Genomic DNA, 27,789 nt, shown 5'->3' with positions numbered 1-27,789 from the left:
AATTAAAGGGAAAGCAAATGGAGGCATGTAAATTTCTTTAGTCTCTGAACCAATCAGCCACGGATTACAAAAGACGCAATACCTATTACAGCCAATCAGAATGCACCACGACAGTAGAAATAGACAAGCAGCGCTTCCGCCCCGGTAGGATTTTTAGAGAACGGAGAAGAGTGAGCAAAGTGAGAAAATAACAGGCAATATTTTCATATTTTTTCTATTTTGTGAAGATTCATAGGATCTTCACGAAACCCCTGAAGTGAATACAGTATGGTTGTAGTAACAGCAGGGGCCGGAGGCGCCCATAAAGTCCTTCTCATCTCCGGAAAGCAGAGCTCCGGCACTCTCAACGGCTCCGTCTCTGTTGTCCTGCCGTCCTCTGCTCACCACAGCTCGGACTCAGACTCCAGCGCCACCGCGCCACCTCTCCGAAAAAGACAAAGGCTCACGCATCTGAGCCCCGAGGAAAAAGCACTTCGAAGGTAAGCGTTTAAAACTCAAATGTTATCTATTTAGGAACTATTTTGGCTTCTCTTTTGCCTGTTTACCGACGATTTCGATGGATATTTGGCTGCGAATAGAAAGGCTCTAAGGGTGGAGTCCCTAAAGACCCTCGGCTGGATTATGAAACACAACAGTCCGGGGAGGGTTTCGACACCCCATAGTCAAGCTTGGTCAATCTTTTTTTGAGACATATTTGGGGACAGGGATAAAACAAGTGAAACTAGTTGACCCCAGGATCCGCTTTAAGACTAAAATAAACGGGGAATTCAGCAGTGACTAATTCATTACCAAATCAGTGCGAGATGTCCTTTTAATGTAGATGTAGAACAGAGGTGGGCACTAAGGGAAATAATCTGAGCTGCTGGTATTAAAATTAAGTTAACAAACTGGGGCAGTATCGTTTTAAACGTACACATTGTAAAATGTCAGTTATTAAGCTTCAATTCATTATTAGATAGGACCCTTCTTTAAAGTTAATGTGATTGATCATATTTTTTCATTAATTTAAATGGTAGAAATGACATGCTGAGGACTAGACTGTGAAATTTAATCTTCTGTTGGTGTAATTGCTTATTTTGAACTTTAGCCAGAGCTCCACCTCTTCATTCCGGTCAAGTTCTGCCTGCGTGGCACCAACATGTCTTCAACGGGGTTGTGCAACTACCATTGATCAGACCTACAGACTGCTGTGGGGATATGCAAACAGCTGTAGACTTACTTGATCAAATTTGCATACATTGGAGTGGTACATCTAGTAACCAACGGGGTGTCATATGGCAGAAAGTTTCACAATACTTTTTCATAATGCACATCATACTTTAATGCACTAAGTGGTGTCACACATTAAAAATGCATTCTATAGCCATAGAAACAAAGACACGTATATTTCATACTGCCCCAAAACAGTTACATGTGCTTGTAATGAGACATGCTGTGCTGGCAAACCACAAGCAACTCAACAGCACAGTGAATAAGCAGGGTGTTTTTTCTCTTTTGGGTTCTGAAAGCACTTGGTGGCTGGTGATCTTTTATATTGGATTAAGTATTAAATACACGATAGTTAATCTGGGTTTCTCTATTTCTTAATATAGGAAACTAAAGAACAGGGTTGCTGCACAAACAGCAAGAGACAGAAAAAAGGCCAAAATGGGAGAGTTGGAGCAACAAGTCCTGGAGCTGGAGCAGGAGGTAAATTGAAAATGGATCACAGGCATTTTTTAGTGTCTTTGTTTGTGCATGACTGACTTGAAGTTTTTTTTTTTAACAGAATCAGAAACTTTACATGGAGAACAAAATGCTGAGGGACAGGACAAGCAATTTGTTGAATGAGAATGAAGAGCTGAGACAGAGACTGGGATTGGACACCCTTGAAACGAAAGAGAAGGTAAAGAGGATTTACAAATGGAGTAAAGTTGTGTTGGGGGTTTGGGTGGGTGGATTAAGTGAAGCTGTTTAATCTGGCTGTTACATCTATGTAAGCAAGTTCTGTTTATTCATAAAGAGCTGTGGGACAGGTTTTAACATATTAGCCATCAGGACTGTTTCAGCCAGTGAATATTTCAAGGCACTAAAATAATTACTGTAAAGCCTAATACTGCATATAGGCGCATCCTTTGCTTAGGGTAAAGATTAATTTCAACAGAAGGATGTTTTCCAAGTAACAATAGACCACAACAAATGAAGCCCATTTAAATGATGAAAAATCAGGGTCAAATCATTCACATGTCTGAAAATTATGCAGCATGCACCAAACCTGCTTTTGCTTTGTGTATAAATTACTGTATTGTAGTGTAAATGTATTGTGTATATTTATTACCTTTTCTTTCATCTACAGGTCCAGGTTGTCGAGTCTGGTGTGAGTGATTTGGTTTTGGTGGCCGGGTCTTCTGAGTCCGCAGAACTCAGGCTATGTGTGCCTCTGCAGCAGGTGCAGGCCCAGCAGTCATCAAATCAGAATTCACCCTTGATCCTGACACTCCTGGCCATGCAGACACTGAGGTAATGGCACTCTTCGGATACATTGTTTGTAAAATGTTTTATTGGTATAAAATATTTACAAGGGATGTTACTAATAAGGGTTCACAAACTTATTTTCAAAAATTGTTCTTTTGAAAATTTCATATTTGGGTTGCAACCTTATAAAGCTGTAGCAGATTAACTAATTTTGGGCTAGACCAGATTTGCAGGTCCTACAGTTCCTCCATGGAAATTGAGGGTATTTACACACTTCAGTCTAATTGAGGATTATTGGACAAAATGGTACTTAAAACAGGCTAAAAACATTGTTCAGTGCTGAGGTCAACCACTATACAGTTGAGCTTGGTCACGGCTGAACTCGCAGGATAATGATTAGTAATATGGGTGTAGCTGGAATTTAACGTAGTCATTTTCAAGTGTTCCAAGATTATACATGGAATACCTGTCTGAGGAGTTCTGCAAACATTCCTTGCAACAGGCTTTCGTATACAGGTTTCTTGTTTAACTTGTCTGCTAACTAATGCAGTGCTGTAGTTTAAGCAAAGTATGTGGTTTGTGTCAGTATTTTGAAAAATATTTTAAAGTTGATTTAAGAATTTCATTGAAATTATATAGAAAAACAACCATTTTCTTACCTTGGATGATTTTTATTTATCCCACAGTCTGATCTCTTGCTTGGCATTCTGGACATTCTTGACCCAGAGCTTTTCCTCAAGGGTAGTCTCGCAGAAGTATCAGAGCCAGAGCAGCAGCTTCTCCTGGTGGGGGCAGCCGGAGAGCCGTTACCTGCCTCCACACCTGGATCTCTGGGGACCACACCAGTTAAGCTGGAAGCCCTTAATGAACTGATACAGTTTGACCACATCTACACCAAGCAAGTTGAAGTGGTGCACGAGGAGAGCGTTGAGGAAACCAGGATGGAAGAGAACCAGGAAGAAGGCATGGCTTTTTCAACATCCAACGAAGAGGAGATAGAGGTGGAAGTGGAGACTGTGTCTGTCAAGGATGAACCAGAGGATCTTGTCATCCCTGTGACCAATCACAATACAGTCGAGGTTGACAACTTCTTGTCTTCATCTCCTTCCTTTGATGGCTATGAAAAAGCAGCATATTTGACGGCTGACGCATACAGTGACTCTGGATATGAAAGGTCCCCCTCCCCTTTCAGCGACATGTCATCCCCTCTCTGTTCAGATACCTGGGATGACATGTTTGCTAATGAACTCTTTCCACAACTTATTAGTGTCTAAAACTATTTAGATCAGAATTGAGCAACATCTACAACTTTCATTGTAGTATATTAAGTGACTACCTTATGCTTCATATACTGGTGTACAAATAGCATTGTGCCACACTATCTTTCTGACCAAAGTAACTGCTATACTGGGAATGTGGCAGGCCCATAATGGTTTATCCAGCAAAGGACTTGGGAAATGAACATTGAAAGTGATCGAATTTTGAATCTTCCCGATTCGCATTCAGTATTGTTTGGAAGGGGAGGGAACTGGGGAGAATTGTTTTAAAGAGAATTATTTATTTGTGTACCTTTTTTGGAGTCCAGAGTCTTCTGTATTGTAATCTGTCTGCTTAAATAATGCCAATTATGTCTAATTTTATTAGAGCTCTCCTTGTAGAATCATTTATTGCATTAAACAAAATTTTGCATTGCATAACATTTGTGTTTTGGCTCTTTTGTGATTGAAAGCTATAGGACAGTTACTACAAAGGTGTTTTAAACCGTGTAGTCACATCAGTTCACCTCTTTGTATATATTTTAAAAATCCTATGTAAAATTGTATTTCATTTTGATACTCTTGGAATGAACCTCCAGGGTGTAAAATCAACACTTGGGGCTAATGAAGTCCTGAGCTACTTTTCAATGGTAATCTATTTAGCTCTTTAACATTTTACCACATGCTTACCAGAATTTCAGATGACACTCATCACATGATTAAAATTCTATAACGGGTCTGAATGGCACGTTGAGAATGATTCTTATAGTACACTGGCCACAAGTGGTCAATACTGGGTGAAATGTGATGGTGTTCTGAAAGGAAGTTGCAGAATGTAACTGAGAAAAGTACAGTATTCTTTCAGAAGTTTTAGGTCATCTCCTAAAGTATTTTGGGGACATGTTCAAATGTTGCAAAGGTTGTTTGATTTCCCCCAAAGAGAAATTGTGAAATGAAATGAGCTGCTCAGGAGCACATGAAGTTTAACAGTTTAAATGCAAATTTGCATATATATATATATATAGCATCCTGCTGTTTTAGAAAGGCAGTCCACAAAATATGACAATGTACTCATAGAGGAAGTGTGGGGCAGCAGTAAAGTTTTCTCATGGATTTCAATTCAGTCAATCATCGAAAAACTTTACTCTTTGGTCAAATGCCAAAACAGTAAAAACTTTCACTGTAGTGACTGTTTGGCCAACCTAATAACACAAAGGGTTTTTTGCTTTTTTGAGTTGCATACCACATAATCTTTCAAGGTTTCACCTCAATTATATTAAATACTCCACTTAAACATCAGTTAATGAGAAATCTGCCAAAAAAGCAGAGCAAGACAAAGCCTTGGGGTTTTGCCAGAAGCCTTTAGGACTAAAATAGGAGACAATAAGATAAAAGCGCACACCCTTTGACAGCACAACTAACCTATCCAGCCAAGACGTCCTTCCATGTTGTAACACACAGTTGTACTGAGGTATAGTCGTTGAGATGTTGTGCAATAGCTCTGAAACATTGAGGTTTGAGTGAACAGTGGGATTCTGTTCTAATCTGAAGTAGGCCAACCAGAGTATTTTCATTTAGGATTAGGGCAGATAATGAGGCGTTACACCCATTTAACCTGATGATTAAACCTGGTGATTTAATCAGCCTCTGTTGGACTTAAGGGTGGAGAAGCTCTGATCAGAAAGTACTGAATAGAGTAAACAAACACATCAAACAAAAGTTCACATTAAGTAAGTTTTCTGATTAGGATAATGTACTTAGAAAGCACTAAAGTTGAATAAAACATTTTTGAATGTATGTGGTCAAATGAGCTAGCATTTCTATTAAAATCACTGGTAACATTTAAATAGGCTGAGGAGACAAAAATGGATTCTTTCAGGTCCTATCATTTCCTCTTCAACCTTACTATCTATGTACAGCAAAGCAACTTTATTCTTTTATTTTTCCATTTATATATTAATACAAACCTGTTCCTAATCAGGACACTGAATATGTGTTGATTTCATCTGAACAACACATCATTCTATTTGATCAATTCTGTTTAAAAGACTTAAAATGGCAGACAACAATGTTGAAGCTGTTTTGGAGAACACACACGCTCTTCATAGACAGAAACCCAAGGAAGGGTATGAAGCCACAAACCCATGATTAGAGAGCTGTCTAACTGCAACACTACCTGTTGTGCTACAAAGCTACTTTGTATCTTTTCAACAACATTCCTTTTATAATGTACCATATAAGAGTAAACCTCTACATCATTTCATATGAGTGACAAAAGTAACTTTATCAGCTTTAGGACCTACCATAGAGCACTGGTGATGACTCTTTAAGGGACAGATTCCTGAAGAGTTTGGTGGTAATTACACACAAACACACCTGATTCAACCCAGTAATTATCAGTATTCACCAGCCGTCTGCTTTAGTAGGTGGTTTTAACATGCCCTTATTCACTTGGCCTCACCATTAGCCCTCCAGAGACACCATTTTATAGGTTGTTCCACAACCATAGACAAGTAGATCACTCACAATATGTATTAAAGATGATTGTACTTAAAGTACACAAACATACAATCATCTTACATCAGAATAATTTAGGACCAAGCATGTTGAGAAAGTATTTAGCAAATATAGAAATTTGCTAAATATAGCTTATTTCCTAAGCCACGCAAATATAGAAAGATGCCAGAAAAGTTCAATTCCAGACTGAATAAGTTTCTTGTCTTCGTGTGCCTTTGAGACTTAAAAGGTGTTCACCATATTAATCAAAAACTCTTTTTAGACAGTTGAAATGATATACAGACCAAAAGTGTTACAAAACTAAACTAAACATTTTGGGAAAAAGTCTGAAAATATGAGATAAAATGTGATGTGTTTGATTTTCTTCCCCTTGTACCACCTGCTTATCTGAGTATTTCCAATCATAGCATTGGACCTATGTTTATGTGAGAGTGCAAAATGATGGTTGAAGGTTAAGCACAATATAAATTGACAAAATTAACCGACAAATATAAAATTGGAAAAGGAAGAGCAAAAACACTGAAAAAGAGAGCTTCTGCACCTTGCATTTTTTTTGCCTCGTGTTAGGCATGGGGTGTGCAGAGGCTCACTGTCATTTAAAGTAAAATGTGCTCACACCGGTCATTGTGAACAATGTGTTGTTTGATCCTTGTGATATTTTTGCCAAAGCAGGTAAAAGACATATAAATAACACCCCAGGGAACCGTGTTAACTGTCTAAACTTTAATCACAGAAATAATTGAAATCTGAGCAATTACCTGAGCAAAATGGCAGACAAAACTGAAGTGAGAGCAACAAAGTACTTAAAAATACCTATATATTTGCAAAAGCATTAAATTTACTATGTATAAAACTGTATTAAACCACTCCATATATTCTACATGACTGATGCAACTTACATGATGCAATGATAATGATAATTTAATGATGCAAGTTAGCAAGCCAAATGTTACAACGTTACAGCAAAATTAACAAAATAAAAGTAAATTCAAATGGGTTATAAACCAAAGTTTAAATCCAGAAGCAATTATTCACAAAACTTGAACATTGTTTCTGTCTAATTAAAAATAATCATCTCCATTTTTTGTGGTATTTTTTGTTTGAACACAGCAATTTCAGGATGAATGGACCAATTGGAAGTTACTGTTGTGGGAGATACATGTTTTGATTGGACGGAGATGATATGTCATGTCAAATATCTCAAAGAAATGTTTAGTGTTTATATGAAAAGCACATGTCCACACACTTTTGGCCATAGTTAGCATTATTTGCAAGGCTCCAGTTCTCAATCCCCTATCCCTGTCACACAAGTCTATTTTGGTCTCTGGAAAAACCTCTCTGTAAATGTTTTAAATGTGTTTATGGTCACCTCAATGTGATGCAATTGTTCAATGAAAGTTATATGTTTCCCATGAAACATAAATTGCAAGCTTTGTTTTAAAACATGTAGAAGCTGATATAACCTAATTTTCCCCCTCTGTTTCTCTATAATACATACTGCGGTATATTTAGTGTCTGTGACACTGAGTCATGTTGCAAACTTCCTGTGATAGGAGAAAAAAAAAACTTTGTGCTTCCTTTCATCATCAAATATTGAGACATACATGATATGCCATTTGTTTAGTGAACTGGGCTACAATCATGCACACACAGCTTGTATAATCTCCATAGAAATACATAAAACAAAATGGGATGCACTAGAACAGCTGCACATGAGCCTAAGGACACCACACTAATTTTCAAATGTCAGCAAGCATATATACAGCACCCCAACCTTGAGCTGTGTATCAGAGGAACTGTTTTTGTGGGTGATGGAGCTCCACCCAATACCATTGAGATGACAGGAAAAACATTTGGGGCATTCCAAAACTAATCATCCATTATCATTACTGGTCTTCGCTAACACTCTTTTGACTGAATGCTATCAAAACCTTACAGCAATGTTTCAATATAATGTAAAGCCCTTCCAGAAAAACAGATCCTGTTCCTGCACAAAAGTGGGACAAACATCCTATTAATGCCTATGCTACAATACAAAATGTTGGATAAGTAGGTGTCAAATGTTTGGCCATGTAGTGTACACACATGATATGTGAGACTTCCTGTTTTCATGATAGGAAATAAAACTACACCATGAAGCATACATTTCATTGAAATTCCAACCAAACATTTAACTGGGGCACTTCTTCTTTTAAAACTCCCATGCTCCTCTGATACTGGACTTTCCCAGGGGGTGAAGTTCAAGCTTAAATGAGAACATGATCCAATCTGTTAAAATGGACATGTCCCCACTGCCACTCTAAGTGGTGTAAATTCTACAGTAAAGGCCTCTCTCTATAGCTATACTAAGCCTACAGTAAGCATCAGGTTTCTGCTGTCGGCTGAACTAGAAGTCCCAGCAGCTGAAAGACCAGGGGAAATAACCCTCTAATCCTCATTTACACTTTCAATTTCAAACACAGGCCACAAATAGGTTTGCAGACACCTGTTTGTCTAACATTTCTTCAAAATATGCTATGCTAGATTTCGGTGAAGATTTGGTGACATTCAACCACAAGAACATTAGTAACATTAGGTATTTATTTTGGAGTATGAGTTCTGGATCATAAACCCCATTCTAAATCATCTCAAAAGTATCACGCCAGAGAAAGCTGGTGCTCCACAGTCCAGTGCTAAGGGCTTTTATATTCCTCTGGTGAACGACTGGCATTAAGTGTGTTGACTTTAAACTTTTCTATGAAGATTGTTTTAGATGTGTGTGCACCATAGGATCTGTGTATGTAATGTATGCACTGTAAAGTAGTTGAACTCATTAAGGTTTATTTTGGCCAAGCTTTCAGTTTAAGAAGCACAAAACTTAAAGTTATCAAAGTGACATATCAGATTGTAATATTGATTTTAGGAGAGTCAGCAAGGAACTAAACCAATATTTCCTGTTATCAAGAAATATTGGTTATCATGTGTTCTTGCTGCAGAAAGTGTGTGCAGGAACTGTGCAGGAATGTTTTAAGGCACAAATTAAGGGTCAGTTCGGGGGCAGGATTTGATCAGGAAGGTATTATAAAGTGCACAGAAAAAACAGATAATAATGAAAGTCTGGAAGTATCAATGACATTTTTTGTTATTTATTTGAATAGATAATGAGTAGTAGTAGTATAGGGTTTGACTAGTGCGCAGCAAAATTGTACAATTAAGGAACAGTTATTATGTTATTATCAATGTGATTTCACTGTAGAATACACTGCAATAAAATGTACAGCACTACAATTAATATTATTCCACAACTTTACCAGGCTTTTGTGGCCCCAGCCCAACTTTTTTGGAACATGTTGCTGGTATCATGGCATATTTAAGCAATAATATTTCTTTGTAACATTTGAAATATTGTATTTGTATTATTTTCACATAAATGTAGGGTTTAAAGTATTCACACATCACTGAATTATGTTTTTATTTACATTTCGCTTAGCTCCTCAACATTTCTGCAAATGGGTGTTGTAATTTTTACTAAATTATGCAGTTTTAAGGTTAATGATGGTTTTCATTCACCTCTTCCTCAGCTTTATTCTGCATGCTGTTGCAGATGTGGCATCACACTGTGAAAAAAAGGTCAAGAACACCAGTTCTATAACAATGCATTTAATAAATTGATGTTTTTGTTGGTTGTTTACTGTAAGAAAATGAAAAAGAAAAATGATCTATTGTATAAAGAAAAGAAAAATGTAGCTATTGCCTGCATAGTTTTGAATTGTATAGTTACTTTTATTAGGATACTCTACTCTTCTAATGCTGCATAAGGTAACTAATGTTTTTAAGATACAAAACAAATGTAGTTATTTCAGTTTGTATGCAACACCTGCATGAAATGACAGAAGTTTCAAGTCTGTTGGAAGTTTCGGCGGGTGAGGTTTCGTACACAGTCAGAGGAGAAATTGTGAGAAAGAGACTATATAAGCAGAGAGAGATGGACTAACCCCACAAGATTAGGATGGTTTTAGACTCTAGAGAACATGGGTGCATACAGATTTCATGCAATTTAAGAACTAACCAAAATTAAATAAAAATTTAGATTTGTTCATTCATTCATTCAGCCTCTATAATGGCTTTATCCTGACACTTTCATCAATTTAAATGTTCAATATATATATATATATATATATATATGCATTTAATGTTCAAACTACTTAATTTACGCCTACAGTTAGCTTACTATATTTCCCAAAATGACAGGGCCCTTATTTCTGACATGTTTCATCCTATCACATGTTATTCACCATGAAAATAGAGTATCAATAGCTGAACCCCCTACACATACTAGGTGAATAGCTGAAAAAGAGGAGAATAAAATGCATCTGAATTTACAGCGTTTATAAGGCCTGTGTATCAGCAGAAACAATAAAAACACACCAGTTTAAAAACCAGGATTGGAGAACAACAACACAAATTGTGGTAGCTTGTCAAATGATTATTCCTTCACAACTTTAGAATTTTATTATATTTTTTTCATTAGCTAGGACACACCCAATCAAATAATGCAACCAAGGTAGGAGCATGAAAGTTAGCACTTGATGTTTACAAGGCTTATGAAGCCAGCCACCAATTCTTTACACTCTACAAATAATAGTTACACATGCTGAGAGATACTACTACATTTCATATATAGCTATGAAAAAAATATATGTTTTCAAATAATGACTGAGAAAGCTGTACATTATAGGGAATGGAAATATATATAGCCATGGCATAATATTCAATTGGAAAGTAAAACTTGACCAGGTTTTTCTGATAATTTACTCATATTACTGTGACATGTAAAGTGCATATTGTAGAAAGTTAATGTGATGTGTCTGTGTAAACTCCACTTTAACACTTCAAAAGGCATTGTGTATTAAAGAGAAATTGAGAGAGTAATTTGAACCAAAGCCACAGATGAAGCCTGAAGCAGTCTATTTGAGAGAGAGAAAGAGAGAGAGAGAGAGAGAGAGAGAGAGAGAGAGAGAGAGAGAGAGAGAGAGAGAGAGAGAGAGAGAGAAAGACGTCACCAGTGACACACTCAGTGATTGCCATGGTTTCACTTCCTGTCTATGTGGCAAGTCTCCCACACACCCTGAAATGTGGAAAAACAGAGAGAGAGAGAGAAGGAGAGAGGAATGAAGAAAAGAGAAAAGGGGAGCGGGAGGTTGAGAGAGATTACAGTGAAAGAAAGACTGAGGTCATGTTACTTTACTGGAACACTCACTACATACAATCAAATCTTATTTAAAAACACGTATATACAGTTAAAACTGAACTGTAAGCAGCAGGATCTAACCTGTCTGTTACTAAACCTTAATCACTGTTTGTACTTTTGAATCAAGGGCCATTTTTTCTTGTAGTACAGTGTTGTTGTTGTTGTTTTTTTTCCTTTTCAGTATGTGTGTAAATATCAATCAGCCATTAAGGTTACTTTCCTGTTTCTAAACTTAATGTCCATTTTATCAGCTTTACTTTCCATATGGGGGCACACTGTAATTCTACAATTGCAGTCAGTAGTGAATTTGTTGCTGTATATAATTTGTTAACCCTGTTTTACCCTGTCCTTCGCTGACCAGGACTATCACAGGACCACCATTCTTAGTCCAGCAGTAACACTGAGGAGTTTAAAAACAAATCCCTACCATGTGTCACTGCAGTGATGAGAACGGTCCATAAGCCAAATAACACCCATTCCGTGATGTTCCTGACCATTGTAGAACAGGGTAAAAGGGAGCTAATAAAATGGACAATAAAATGAATAGGACAATAAAAATAAAAGAGTTTGGTCTGACATTTTCAAGATATATGCCAAGATACATATTTGACATATTACTATTTATTACATAAACTATTGTGTCTCCAAAATGGTAACTTTATTCAGGAAAGATTCAGAATGAACTTTAAACAGAATGAACAGACCAGCTGGTGTTTTTAAATTTCAGAATGAAAGTTATACGTTTTGATCTAAGAGCAACAATATGCAAAGGTATATAACAATGTGTATGTGACATGTATGTGATATGATTTTAACATAGAGTGCTTATACATCCTATGAATCATATGAACCCATCTAGCAGGAAATGAATGAATTTTTAGACACATAGTATCTTTCTTAAGTTTAAAATACACACACAAGTACATCACTGACTAAATATTTACATTCAAAGCAACAAATATGCTTCATAAGCAGCTCTTAAATACATTGGCTCTCTTAATTTACAAACTGAGTCAAAGAGGAAACTGATTATCTCTGTTAAATTATTCACGTTCTATAACTGCTTATCAGCTTATAAACTGATTATAAAACCCTCAGGACTGAGAATACCCAACCAACCAAAAATGTCCAGTCAACAGTGTCCTGGGTCCACTCATGGTACAGCGACAATTCAAAGTGCTATAGGGCTGTACAGAAACAGCACAATGAAACTACAAAAATAAATAAACAGAAAAAACAAAATAACAATTTGTATAAGATGACATAGAAATGGCATTAAAACAATTAAAATAACCAGAGAGATCTAGTGGGTTAGATCATTTCTCTCTGTGCAGAAGACTGGAGATTGATTCCACACTCATGTCTTTTATGCTACATGTCTGTAGGGAAGTTACAATTGTGAGACAGTTTGTATAAGAGCCTCTGCCAAATGCCATAAATGCAGGTGTAAAAATGTAAACGTATCAGGTTCACAGAACATTCAGAACATTTCCTTTAAGTGAAAAAGTTTGGGAATCTCTGCCCTGTGATGAACTTAAAATAACTGAACTGATAGTTAAGCAGACTTCATACAGGAAAGTGCTTTCTGTTGAACTGTACAAGGAAGAAGGAAACAGTTTAGTCTTAAATTCAGGCCTTGTCTGGAAGTACAAACCAAACCAGCTTAATTGGGACATTCTTAAGATAGTTCTTAAACAGTTCAGATTTTCAAGTTTAAAGAGGACAACATTAACTTTGGCTGACATTACTGAACTGTTAGGTGAAACATATACTGTAGATAATTCAAAAAACCTTATATACTCCTTGGCCAAAAAATGGTTGCCCTTTTGTTTTCAACCATCAAAGTTGTACAAGTTTAACAAAATATGCTGATAGGAATCTTAATGCACGTTATAATCTGAAACATTTTGGTTACTGTTATACTTTGTTTAGTCAATTCCTTAGTATTCCAGTGTTCCCTGATCTAATTCAATGATGCCAATATTTACACAAGTGTAATATTCCAGCACAAGTTGGTGATAAACACAGGGTCAAAACCGAGGTCACCTCACTTTTTGACATGGATTGGTAGAATACAAGATAAATGTCAGCATGTACAGGAACACAGTGTTCTGTAAATGAACTATTTCCCAATATTTTTATTGGGTTTCTTCTTTAGTACCTGGCATAATTAATCATCAACGGCCATAACTACTAAGAAGCGTACTAGAGGGAACAGGTTAAAACAGGGTAGTGGTGATACTTAAACTGTCACATTAAGAGATTATTAGATTTGCTTGCGTTAACCCTAAACAACACATTCAATGTGCTTGTCAGTAGATAAAAAAAAAAAAAAAAAAACACACAATGGAATGATATATAATGAGGCAAAGTGTATGGAATTTAACATAATGTAATATAGAATGACGTGAAATGTTATTGGTATTTTCAGATGAGAACATACTACACTACTACTATTACGCCTGCTAATATGAATATAACTGCCATTACCACTGCTACTCCTACTACTTCCTCTATGACAACTTCTACTGCTACTTCCCCTACTACAACTAATACTTCTTCTAACCCTACTAGTGCTATGATTACTATTGCTTCCTCTCCTTCTACCAACACTACTTCTACTACTACTACTACTACTACTACCAGAAAAACCACTGCTTCCACTACTACTACTACTACTACTATCAGGAAAACTACTGCTTCCTCTCCTTCTACCAACACTACTTCTACTACTACTACTACTACTACTACTACTACTACTACTACCAGGAAAACTACTGCTTCCACTACTACTACTACTACCAGCAAACAGTAAAGCTCATTACTTAAACCAAATCAACAACAAAAGAGTGGCCAGTAAGAAGTTTCTAGAGACAGGGTCATTATGATTTTCACATTAAACTCCTTTTACTCATACATACAAACCCAGGTCATTGAAGCAGGCTCATTTTTTCCTTGCCAGGCTGCCAGTAAATGCAGAGTAAATATTTAATTTTCCACAGGAGGCGACCAGTGGGCCAAGGAACAAGGACACATTGAACGTTCTAGAACACACACACACACTCTCTCTTTTACACTTATTCAAACCTACACACCCACGCGCCCAAACACACACATACACTCATTAAGTGTACATATCAATGTTGAACTAAAATGGATATTCAATTATTCATTAGCCATTCATTGGTCACTCTTTCCTGACCTTAAATGTAACATCCACAGGCACATGCACAAACACCCCCTCTGAGCCAATTCCTTTTTTTTTAATTATTGAAACACAGATATATTAACTATAGTAAGTTAATTAAAAAAAAAAATACTAACATTTTTATTACAGCCATTTAAACAGCTTATACTTTGTTTTATTTAGCTTAAGCTTACTTACAACATTAATATTTGTTTATATATTCCATTTTATTACACTAATCATTTTCATTCCATTCCATTTTAAGACTGTCTTAATAATTTCATACATGTACATTAATACCCAGTCTATGATATTACTGTTTTCCTGTCATGAGTCAAATCAAGAGAAACACTGACCCTTAAATATACCCCTACAACTTTTTGACTGATGCGACATGGGAGTTAACTTTAGTTAGCTTAGTGTAGTTAATGTGAGAGAGAGTTATGGCTACTGGCAAAGTATCCAGCTGGACTGTAATCTCTGAACTAGGCCTAAATGAAAGGCTAAGGCATGTTAGGACCCAGAAACAGATAGACATTCCAGACATTTCCAGTCACAGCCCCTCCCCCTCCACTTTTACCCATAACAGGCCTGTGGGTATGTTTGTCTGAGATCTTTGATCCCCCCCCCCCCCCCCACCCCAACCCACACACACACTATACGCACACACATACACACTCTCACTGGAGTGTTTGGTAACACTATTCTGGGGCTAAAGGCAACACATCTTATCATTCTGGATAAGAAAAGCTGCTTTACATCAAAACAGTTTTGCTGATGCTGAGAATTCCAGGCTATAGTCTATTAGAGTGGACACACAAACATCTGCATTAACTACCTGGAAACACTCTTTATCTCACAAATAGGCACTGATGGTTTCATTCACATGTTCTTTAAGACTGACCGTGAAAACGCTTAAGAACAGAGAGGCATGCTTTGGATGTTGAAAACTGAAATGCTTAGTAAGACCAAAATAATAATAAATCAGCAATACACACAGATCTCAATAATGTCACAAAGTTGCTATGTTTTTGTGCAAATATTTTTGCACATGCAAATTAATTAATTCTGATTTTAGTTATGTGGTTTAGCACCATTTATTGTTCACATTACCATAACTGCTACAAGCCCCTGAGCCCAGAGACTGTATCTTAAATTACTTCACTGTCAATATGTGGTGTATTGCATAGGTCAGGAAACAAATAATGTAATTAAATCTATACATTTTATTTAACTTTCATTCATTAATTTATTTGTTCATTCATATTCAGTAACTGTTCAAGGTCACAATGGGTCATTGAGTGCAAGGAATGAACCCCAGATGGTGCACCAGTCCAAAACAGAGCATCACACACTTTTCAATAGCCAATCCACCTACCAACATGTGCTTTTGGACTGTGGGAGGAAACCAGAGTCCCCAGAGGAAACACACAAAGACAAAGGATGAACACACCAAACTCCTTAACCAGAATGTAACATTATTTATATGTTGACTGCTAAATAACCTTGTAATAGAATATCCAGTGACATCCAGTAGGGAAAGTAAAATGTATCTGGATTTGACACTTTTTGCTTATAGGGAAAAACAGCAGTGTATTTCAAGAATCCCATTTATTTTTCTAGCAGTGCATAAACAAAGTAAGCATGTTTTGGCTGATGTAGAGAACAGATGCTTGCCTGGAAATTCAGTGCTGGAAAAGAGTGGCCCATCTCAATGTGTCTCATCACAGACCAAAAGAGGCGGGGTCAGGTAGAACAGTGAAGAGAGTATAGTTGGGCAAAGAAATGAATTTACAGTTTATCCTTTTTACACCAAACCGTAGAATGAATAGTTTCTGGAGAGAGAAATACATGTAATAATGAAAACATAGAAACAGTACAAAAAAATAAAAATTCAGGCTTCCATCTAAATGAATTAATTTTGATAGTGGGTGTACTTTCTTCCTGCCAGAGTCATGAGCCTAATATAGACAACAACTGATGCTGAATACTAGATTGTACAGTACTATTTGCTGGAGTAATATCTTTAAACACAACTACTGTGTATTTATTTATTTATCCTAAAAACAATCAAGTAATAAAGAAAGTTATTTTTATTTTATTTTCTGGTTTTTATGCTGTGTTTTGTCTGAGGAAGATTAACTCTGGTACGCAGCCAGAAATCATACTCCTCTGTAGATATCCTTACAGCATACTGCCTCACTATCTGCAGAGAGGGGATGGGGAGAGAGAGAGAGAGAGAGAGAGAGAGAGAGAGAGAGAGAGAGAATGACAAATAAACTTTTCTTTACAAAGGGCCCTTATTTATATTTCACTCTCATTTGCAAGCATTCACAGGACTTGTCTCAGAAAGTCACACACTGAAGACCAGTTTTAACTGGCAATCCCTCACTCTCTCAGATGACACAGATATATGAAACTATTATATTATTATATATCTAAAATTAGATATATCTAATTTTATTGTGATTACTTTGTTAAATGTCAAAGCAATAAGTGGATATTTTATGTGAGATCTAAAGAAGTGACCAGCAATTGAAAGATAAGCGCAAGTTAAAACCATGTGCATGGTATATTTAGAGGAATAGTTTAGTGAAAATGTCATAATACACCCCTTTATTTATTCCTTTAGCCCAGAATTTATTCAATCAGACAAGATGTGTTTGGAGTCTGAAATTTTACACGGGCATTGAAGACGCTAATATTGTTACCATGCAACTGAAGCTTGAATTGAAGCAATTGAAACCACTTATTCTTTTCTCACTAACTTCTTAATTCATCACATACTTGTTTGAATGTGTTTTTTGACATTGTATGTGTTTGACTGTTATATACAGGATGAACAACTAAATAGTTCTGTCCAATAAAAAAAGATACCTACCACCTAGTGGTAGGCTGAGAAATTGCAAGCACATTTATATCACCATGGTAGCTGCAACAATAAACACAGGTAATACAAACATTCGTATGAGAAAATTATGATTACATCCTTGTTCCTACACTCACTGTTCATACGCCCAACTCCACTGACCATACAGAGGCACTTTGTAGTTCTACAATTACAGACTGTAATCCATCTGTTGCTCTTCATACTTTGTTTGCCCCATTTCACTCTGTACTTCAGTGGTCAGTACCCTCCACAGGGCAACCACAGAGAAAACACTCTGATGTGGTAGTAGTGTGTTAGTCTGTGGAGTACATGTGGATCAGACACAGCAGTGTAGCTTGGTTCACTCACTGTCCACTCAGTTAGACACTTGTACTTCATAGGGAGATGCAAAGACAGAGTCAGTAGCTCATCTGTTGCTGTACAGTGTTCCTCTAGCACTAGATGTGACCCACTAGATGTTGTTGACTGGATATTTTTGGTTGGTGGACTATTCTCAGACTAGTGGTGGAACCATGACAACACTTTCTCACTCACAAACTCTTCTGGGCTCTGTATGACACAAAACCAGGGTGAAAAGGGGCTAGCAAGAATGCAGTGCCACAGATGGACTAGTCTCTAATTGTAGAACTACAAAGTGCTCCTGTATGGTAAGTGGAGCTGAGACAATGCACAGCAAGTGCAGAAACAAGGAGATGTTCATAATATTTTGATGATCAGTGCGCAAAACAACATGTGAGCCATCTGCTGATCTGGCCATTCTTTTGAATTTAAAGATCACACTTAGAAGAAAAAAAAAGACTCACTAAGGTCAGATACTGATGTTAAATGCATAGCGAGATTACTCCCACAGCATGATGTTTGGGAAGATTTATACACATCTAACTGACATTAGAAAGAGGACATTGTGTACTTAGGATCATGTGCATTTTCTCCAGAGTGTCTTATTCTATTGGTCCTGTAAATGTAGCCCCTAAATGCTTTTATCTGATGTTTGTGCCACTGTATATCTGAGTGTATTACCTCTATAGCTACACATAGGTCAGGCCAGCATAGCTCCCACGGTTGGAGGGAGCCTAGGACCCGGAGAAAAACGTGTGGTCGGACCCGCAGTGTGCGCTCTGCCGTGAAACGCTTCAGCTTTTCCAGCACACTCATCATCTTCCTGTCCAAGATTACGTGAGATGGAAGGCTTCTGAGCAACACTGAGAGCCTGGAACAAGAACAAGCACACTCATGACCTCTTCAGAACAAGAGGAGAATGTGCTATAATTGTTATAACCGTAATTGCTCATGAGTGTGATGGTTTGAAGAATAAAGCTTTTCTGCTTTTCTTGTTGTTTTAACCCTCATTTGGCCAAAGTGCCTGCCTTAGGGGAATAGCTGAAACAGGTGATGGCCAGGGTGTGGAACCTTAGCTGTGTTTTTACGGCATGCTTCCTGGATCTGGAGATGTGCGGATCAAGCAGGTTGACACCGGTCTTGTGCAATCCTGATGATATGCTGAAGTTTGTCATTGTGACGGAGGTGGTGATGATGGACTCTATAACCACTGGGTAGAATTGGACCAGCAGCTGCTGAGGCAGATAGAATTTCTTCAGCTGGTGGAGGACGTACTTTCTCTGCTAGAATTTCTTAATGATGGTGTTAATGTTGAGTTAGGCATCAGGTTTTGTGTGCTGTGTGCTCTATTATCTGCTTTCCGATAAGCATCCAATGTGTTTTGTTTCGCAAATATACAAAAGCCCACAGCTCAAGGGCACATTCCTCAAAGAGCACACTGAAGCAGTACCAACACCCTTTTACACTGTTTCAGAAATATAAAAGGCATTGACCAATAATTGGAGCTACTGCTTGTCATGTAGAAACCTGAACACTTATGCACTTAAGATTTCAGAAATACGTCATACCAGTGTCTGCTTAAGCAAAACCGCAAGTGTGGATAATGAGAGGGACACACAGATTCAAGGATTACTGAGTTCTAAAGTGATGCCCTTAAGATTAAACACACCATCAAACTGTGTAGGAGCATCAACTTAAACCCCTACAGCAGAAATTCTTGAGCAGATTCTGGAGAATAATTAACATAATAATTGTATTTTCAGACCTGTGACATCCTTCAAACACCTAGAAATGTGTTAATCCTAAATGCTCAACCTATATTCATTTTTTAAATTGTAACCATTTATATTTATGTTATTATGGTATTAAAAAAAAAGACAGATACACACCACTGGGTGCTGTAGGGTCTCTCTGGTGTGTCAGAGTTCTCGGACTGTAGTTCACTTTGTGTTACAGAACAAACAGGTGAAGAGAGGGATCTATGAGGAGACATTTTTGACAGGAACTGGTATCTCTGAACTCCACTTCTCCATCTTCTCCTAGAGACAGACAGACATTAGAGTATGGAGAGGTTAGTCTCAAAATACTTTAAAAATGTGTGAATGTCAATCCACAAATTAAACTCTAAACACTAGTCACAAATATGTTTCAATATTCACAAATCAATACATTCCAATTTGTGTCTCACAGTATGCAATTTGTACAAATATAGTTAAATTCATATATACATTTCTATGCTTTTCTTAGATATATCATAATTTAATGTGAAAATAAATACACTTTTTTACATTACATTCGTTATCTGTAAACGGTTATCCAGTTCCGGGTCACGGTGGGTCAAGAGCCTACCTGGAATCATTGGGAGCAAGGTGGTAATACAGCTTACAAAAGTCCTTCACAGCAACACACACTTTTGAGTCGTTAATCCACCTATAAACGTGTGTTTTTGGACTGTGGGTGAAATTCCACACGGACACGGGGAGAACACACCAAACTCCTCACAATCAGTCACTCGGAGTGGGACTCGAACCCACAACCTCCAGGTCCCTGTGTGACTGCGACACTACCTACTGCACCACCGTGCCTCATTATATAGATTTGTAATGTCAAAGTCTCAAATTTAAAATGTATATATAAAGTTTTGAACCTGCATTTGTGAATCAAGTCACTCGCCTGATTCCCGTGATGTATATTTGTGTATTTCCTCTCGGGGAGTTTTGGATTTTGAAACTTTCCTTTCGCATTTCACACGATCCACACACAAACGTAGCCAGCAGGCGAACAAGCCACCGCTAGGTGGGACTGTTGTTTTCCCCAGCGTTTCAGGACTGACCTGTTGTTTTCATGGCCGCTGCAAACCAACCCCCTGTAGCCGGGACTGTGACTCCATTGGCTGCCGCAGTAAATGATATACGGCAAACTCTGGCTCCTGATTGGCTAAATAAAAGTGATGACCAATAAGAAGCGCATTTTCTGTTTAGGGCCCTTGGGGTATCCTGCCCCTCCCTCTGGTTGAGGGAGAGCAGCATCTGTCGGAATCAAATCACCAAATTAACAGTCCAACCTCAAAAATACGAAACACAATCCATCCCGTATCAGTCATATACACAACATGGCATTTAGTTTCCAAATACGGGATGATTTTGAAGTATTTTATTTGACAACCCTAGTCTGCAGTCCGTCGTTAAATTTAGGACACCTTTAAAAGCGTCCCACAGTGATCCCCTAACTGTCTGACATGGAGTTCAAAACGTCCATATTAAATGTTGCGCAATTACTTAAAGTGGCTCCACCCCCCGCTAAAACAGCAGTTCCCCAGCTGGCCACATTTGTGTACGGATCGAGTCAAATGCGAAAGGAAAGTCTCAAAATCCATAAACCCGTGAGAGGAAATGAACAAATATACGTCAGGGAAAGCAGACGAGTGACTTGATCCACAAATCCAGATTCAACTTTATATATATACATTTTAGAGACCGTGACTTTACAAATATATACAGTGTACATTTTAACAAACGTATTTATTTTCACATAAAATGATGATATATCTATCAAAACCAAACACATGTATTTGTGCATTTTATGAAACAATATTTGTACAAATTGCAGACCATGAGACAGATTGAGAAAGAAAAAAATTTGTAAACAGTGAAGTGTCACGGTGGCGCAGCAGGTTAGTGTCGCAGTCACACAGCTCCAGGGACCTGGCTCCGGGTGACTGTCTGTGAGGAGTTGGTGTGTTCTCCCTGTGTCCGGGTGCTCCGGTTTCCTCCCACAGTCCAAAAACACATGTTGGTAGGTGGATTGGCGACTCCAAAGTGTCCGTAGGTGTGAGTGAATGTGTGTCTGTGTTGCCCTGTGAAGGACTGGCGCCCCCTCCAGGGTGTATACCCGCCTTGTGCCCAATAATTCCAGGTAGGCTCTGGACCTACCGTGACCCTGAACTGGTTAAGCGGTTAAAGATAATGAATGAATGAAATGTATTTGTGATTTGTGTTTAATTTGTGGATTAACATTCATGCATTTGTCGAGAATTTTGAGAGAGAATTAGAAACACATACTTGACTTCCCTAATAAAGTGGTATTGATCATAGTACAGCATTGTAACTCCTTGTGTGTAAACCAACGATCAAAAAGTTAACAAAAAGTTAACTAAAAACTTAAAAATAAACAAATAACAAAATACAAAACACAAATCACTGTCTCATATACATATATATATATATATGGGTCTAATCTGATTATAGTTTTAAAACCATGCTTTAAACTGACTCATTTTAAGAAACTCACTTGGCATTGCGCTCCAGAGTATCAGTTAAACTAAGTGCCAACTCCTCTGCCCTGTCTTCAAATGCCTGCCTTATTTCACCCAACATGGCTGCTTTCCTGTGACTAAATGTGGTGGTGGCAAGCCGTCTGGTCGGGGAACTGGTCAGAAAAAGAGGAAGCTGATAAATAAGTTTTTTTTTTAATTGAGCAACACTCATGTCACAGCATGAAGAACACTTCAAAAATAACAGAAATAACGTATTCAGAAATGTATATCATTACTTTTATCATTAATAACAAATCATACTATTGGTCTAGTATTGTCCATTCCTCCATAGGACATTTAAGATAGAACTTAATTTTGGTTGTTTTTAATAGCAACCAGGCATGTACACAGATCTGAGTTACTAATGTGGCATTAAGCATGGCACTACCTACTGCAATGATTAGTGCTAATATTAAAATATTGTGGAGTAGGGATAAAGGGATGGAGCTGTTTTCATAGGGATTGCTGCACCAGTAATTTGAATGATACAGCATACAAAGAGATTGAAGACTATGTTCAGATTTGCAGACAGCCTGCAAAAGGCTCTATCCAGATCCAGCATGATTTCTTGTGCTAAGGGACAAGCCAGACCAACCTCTTTGGTCTCTGCATGTCCACTTTTCCAGTGACAGCACTGTCCAGTCCCGAGGGGTCACATCTGAGAGACTCATCACTGGAGGAAAACACACAAACCAACTGAAGTCCAAAAGGTCATGCATTAAAATTCAGGTTCAGAATACATTAATTAAGCAGTCATCTACTTTCAGTATAACAGTGTGTGGCCTGTTTTAACTTCAATGCTGACAGTATAGGATTGCTCTATAACAAAAACTACAGTACAGGGCAGTACACGAAGTAACTTGTTACACCCACAATGCAACACGATACAGGAAAACTATAACTGGGACATATAAGTTGCACAACACACTGTAGGATACATTAGGAAGGAGGACATAGTTGAATAACTGTATGCAGTTAAAACTGTAGCCCATGAAAGTATACCGATCAGGTTTAATGTTGCCCCCCATCTCGGATGTGCCATATAGTTCTTTAGCAACACTCTTGTGTACCTCCTCAAGTAGCTTCTGCAAGTCTGAAAAACACAAATTCAGCTACATTCAGTCACTGATATGAGTGGAGTTTGACTGTAGTGGAGTTTGTAATCCAGAATTAGTCATTATACATAGTACCTGAGCTTACTAATGTTTTAATGGCTGAATGGCATAAAAAACAACATATAGGCAAACAGAAATCTATATGACACCAAATAAATAGTACAATAAGAATGGGGCTACAATAATTTATACTCATCCACTCCAAGGACCAATGAAATTATACAGAGTCTTTCAATATGTCTGTGATTGCATTTGGCAAATAAATACAAACAAAATGCAACACATTTCAGACAAAATAAGAAATAAAACAGGCCCTTTAATGGTAGTTTGTTATCCAGCAATGTACAACATGAGATCTGTTTTTAAAAAGGAAATGAGAAAATTATGGCACACCAAAGAAAGCAGTTTACAAGTTGGACATCATTAAAGAGCCTATATCCTATATCTTTCCTGCAGGTATTAATTTTCCACTTCATGTTTCTATTGCCCCTTTCATACAGTAATCCTGAAATGTTCCGGAGTTTACCCGGATGAGCTATATGTGTGAATGTGCCCCACACAACATCTGTCCTGGACTTTATCCTAGTAGCGCCCTAGCAAAGACTCTGGGGTAAAGTTAGAGTCAGCGCATGTGAGAACGACGCAGGGAATGTTCCAGAATTTCTCCTGCATGTGCTGCACAGCTGCTGCACATCTAAAGCACATGTTTCATTTCCCACTGCAAGAGTGCACCTGACACAGATGGTCTCCTGCTATGAGCTGGGTGTGTGAAAGACCACTCCGAGATATCTCCAGACCCAATATTCCAGAATTTCTCTAGAAATTCTGTGGAGTTCATGCATGAAAGAGACATGTGGTTCTACCATATAAAGCCATACATTCTTTTAAGGTGATCATTTTTTAGCCTCCAGAAGGTGGTTTTGTACTGTGCCTTTGAAACAGATATGTCCACTTGTTTTGTGGACCCCCACTACCCCAATGTCTCTTCTTCTAAAATAACGAGGACAAACTCAATAATTAGTCTTTTCTAGGAAGGTTATGCAATAGATGTTGAGGATTTGACAGCATTCAGCAACAAAAACATTTGTGAACTCAGGTGATTATGGTGGATGATTAGTTCTGGATCACGAACACCATTCCATCTTGTCCTACACATTTTGGATAGATCTCCATTTCTACAAATAAAGCAATTGTATTGCTCCACAGCCTTTATGCTGGAGGGGCTTTATGCACATCTAGTCTACACCTAGCATTGGGCATGAAGATGTTAGGCTCATTTGCCTGTGTTATGCTCAGTGACAACATCTGAGCTCGGTTCCTTTTGGCTGCCATGTACTCTGCCTAATTTCTTGTAACTTAAATGTGTCAGAACTAAACTGTCCAGAGGTGGATATATGCAGACCGATGAGAATTTGTGACATCACAAATACATTGAATTCAAAGTGGCTTAAGTTTATATGGCAGCTAAGTTTCCATATGTACTGAACAGAACTCAGAATAAATACTTTAACAGCGTATATCACGACAATGTACAATAAATGATGTAGACCCTTTAAGTTATAAGCAGACACCGTAAATAACTCTTTGGATTTAGATGTTAAACATAGAACTACCAACAATGAAAATGAATGAAGGCCAGTTGTGTACCACCATACATCCTATTTGTTCAGGTTGTATTTTTTTCAGCACTAAGACTTCTATCCTTTAATGGCCCAAATAGATGGTATATATCTGCTTAGAAAAAATCAGGAAAAAAACCCAGAACATATAAACCTCAGAACATATGAAGATGAAAGCGGTGCATGGGCCACACAAAATGAACTTATATTGCCCTCTGCTGGTAAAATCCTTTAACACAATTTAAGTGATGGTCTATTTTCTGGACAGATCTTATTCAGATTAAATAATTTAGACCAGTTTAGACAGCAGTGTGCATATTCACAGTCTCCATATTCAGATCAATTTAAATCCCAAACATTTATAGTTACAAAGACCCCCCCTTCTCCATCATGACACTTAATTAACCAGAAGAAAATTCATGAATCTTCAGGAGAAATGGGAAGTGCTTGTCAAATTAAAAATGGGTCGATACGGGGACACAAATTAAAAGCGCAATAAAGAAGAGATGAATTGGCAGACATTAGGCTTCATAAAACTCTCCAATGATCTCATTTTAAACACTGTGGATATAATATCTTTTAAAAACAAGGACAATATTTTTGGATTGGGACTTAATTATTATACATTAAGCTCTATACAAAAAAGAGATAGCTTTGTTGATTTGGTCCTCGTCAAAGATTTTCTTCTAATAAAAAAATAAAAGTTTTAGCCTCAGCCTATTTAAACAGCAACAATAAAAGTTAAATAGAGAGAGATATCTTTATAGGCCAGCTCTCGGATTTCACGCTTAAATCTGAAGGATTAGTAGCTTCCTCAATTAACTGGCTAAACCAAAAGAAGCTTTAACAGGTCTTTTGATTACAGGCGTCTTTCTTTGGGTATTAAATAACTGGCAAAGGCTTTGCATTAAAAAATAAATAAATAAAGAAATAAACACAAAGCAAATCTCCAAGCGAAGGCAGTTTTGATCCAACACCAACGCAATTTCCCACCCTGCTCTGTAGGCGGCGCTAGAGAATGCTGATGTTTATTTATATAGAGAAGGGCTGGATGCCTCTTTTAAGGTTTAATATTTGCTGGCTGAGCAGCTAAACATCTTGACTAAATATTTTAATGCAATTTTTATGCCCAATAAAATGACTGCATTTAAATAATTGTGATTATTTACATATGCATTATGTTACATATAAATAACCTGCCTTTTCTAGCTGGAGGTTTGAACGTGTTGAGGTCTGAACATGCTGTCGAACTGTCAGTGAAAAGTGGTTCTAATGTCACAGCACACAGATGTTTAGCTGATTCTGACTGGCCCAATTCATCTGCAAGCAGGTCTCAAGCTCTGTGAAATCTGTTTACATTCAACCACTTAAAAGGTTAAAGACATTAGTATTGATCATTCTGGTTTTCAACCCTCCTTTAATGAATGTCAAATTTTGGTACCACGTCATTTCATGGATCATTATTTAGCCAAGAAAACTTGCAGCCACAGCACTTATATTTCACAAAATCCCCTGAAGCTAAATAGGTTTGGGGTTGGCCAGTAGTTAAAGACGTCCTAGGGTGGCAACTGGAAGTGGTGTTGGTGGGGCCAAAGAAAGGGATCAGTCCCTGTAAACTGTGTGGAAACCAATGCCTGAGCAAGGACAATGTTCAGTGGATATTGAACCATGGTGGTAATAGAGGCGACTTCATAATTCAAACTCTAATGCACTTTCCATTCATTATTACCATGTCAACAAGGAAAATGATCACTGCATTGTGCAGTGCAGAAAATAATAAACAGTGACAGCTCAGATAGTCTTCCCTTGTGTTTCACTGCCTAACTGCAAGTTCCACCCACATGAAACCACACAATACAGAAACTCATTCATTCATTCATTATCTGTAACCACTTATCTAGATTAGGGTTGCGGTGGGTCTGGTGCCTACCCGGAATCACTGGGCACAAGGCAGGAACATACCCTGGAGGGGGTGCCAATCCCTTGCAGGGCGGCACACACTCACACCCATGGACAGTTTTGAGCCGCTAATCCAGCTACCAACGTGAATTTTGGGACCGTGGCAGAAAATGAGACACTGGGAGAACACACCAAACTCCTCACAGACAGACACCTGGAGTGGGACTTGAACCCACAACCTCCAGGTCCCTGGAGCTGTGTGACTGCGACACTACCTGCTGCACCACTGTGCCACTCCAATACAGAAACTATTGTATAGAATTTTCTTATAGGTTTTTTGCACTGAATTCAAAATGCACACTACATACTATAGTAACAAAACCAGCTACAAAACTAGCATCTTTTGAATTCATATCTTATTTACATATAAGCAGTCTAGTGTCACACATTTACACTGACATTATACAGAGTGTTTCAGCTCAAATGATGAAGCAATAATGATGACTGTTTTTGGTGCTTTTCTAGATATTCAAAATTCTCTATATTCTTAGGAGCATTTCAGAGTCACCTCAACAACCACAAATGTACAGCATCCAGCTGGACAACGTGATGGCAGCCAATATTCATAGAATGCTCACCATCTGTACATCAGTTTTTCTGTAGCAAGAAGATGAGAGAGAAAAGAGGATCTCACTTTTATGTCTCATCTGAAAGATAATACATTTGCTCAGTACAGTGTCCTCATTACTGCACTTGGGCCCCTGCTGGCTCTACCAACACCACTTCCAGCAGACAGAGGGTTTCCTTGGTGATGTTACATTCATGTACTGCTCAGGCCCAAACCAGCTTAGCTTCTGTGGATTTGCATGTTCTGTTGTTCAGGTGATGTGTCTACTGCCAAATTAATATGCACAAGCCTTAAAAACACAGTAACAAAAAAACAGCCTGTTTAATTAACCAGAGAACAG

At 37.8% G+C, this 27,789-nt stretch overlaps 1 protein-coding gene and 1 pseudogene across 1 annotated transcript in view; one reads left to right on the top strand and one right to left on the bottom strand.

Moving 5' to 3' along the window:
- The first annotated feature begins 131 nt into the window (after positions 1-131).
- On the top strand, positions 132-4,142 carry LOC136679223 (cyclic AMP-responsive element-binding protein 3-like protein 1; annotated as a pseudogene).
- Positions 4,143-15,883: 11,741 nt separating this feature from the next.
- The window catches only part of LOC136679709 (coiled-coil domain-containing protein 60-like), a 35,515-nt gene continuing 23,609 nt past the window's right edge, over positions 15,884-27,789 (bottom strand). The window contains exons 9-14 of the mRNA XM_066658373.1: positions 23,191-23,281; positions 22,784-22,861; positions 22,164-22,301; positions 19,763-19,912; positions 18,555-18,744; positions 15,884-16,850 (exon numbers count right to left, since the gene is read on the bottom strand). Of these exons, the coding sequence (XP_066514470.1) occupies positions 16,743-16,850; positions 18,555-18,744; positions 19,763-19,912; positions 22,164-22,301; positions 22,784-22,861; positions 23,191-23,281 (755 nt within the window). The 3' untranslated portion in view covers positions 15,884-16,742. The remainder of the gene's footprint in view (positions 16,851-18,554; positions 18,745-19,762; positions 19,913-22,163; positions 22,302-22,783; positions 22,862-23,190; positions 23,282-27,789) is intronic.

This window comes from Hoplias malabaricus, chromosome Y (assembly GCF_029633855.1).
Source record: "Hoplias malabaricus isolate fHopMal1 chromosome Y, fHopMal1.hap1, whole genome shotgun sequence".
Taxonomy (NCBI): Eukaryota; Metazoa; Chordata; class Actinopteri; order Characiformes; family Erythrinidae; genus Hoplias; species Hoplias malabaricus.
This window is presented reverse-complemented; position numbering and strand designations above follow the sequence as displayed.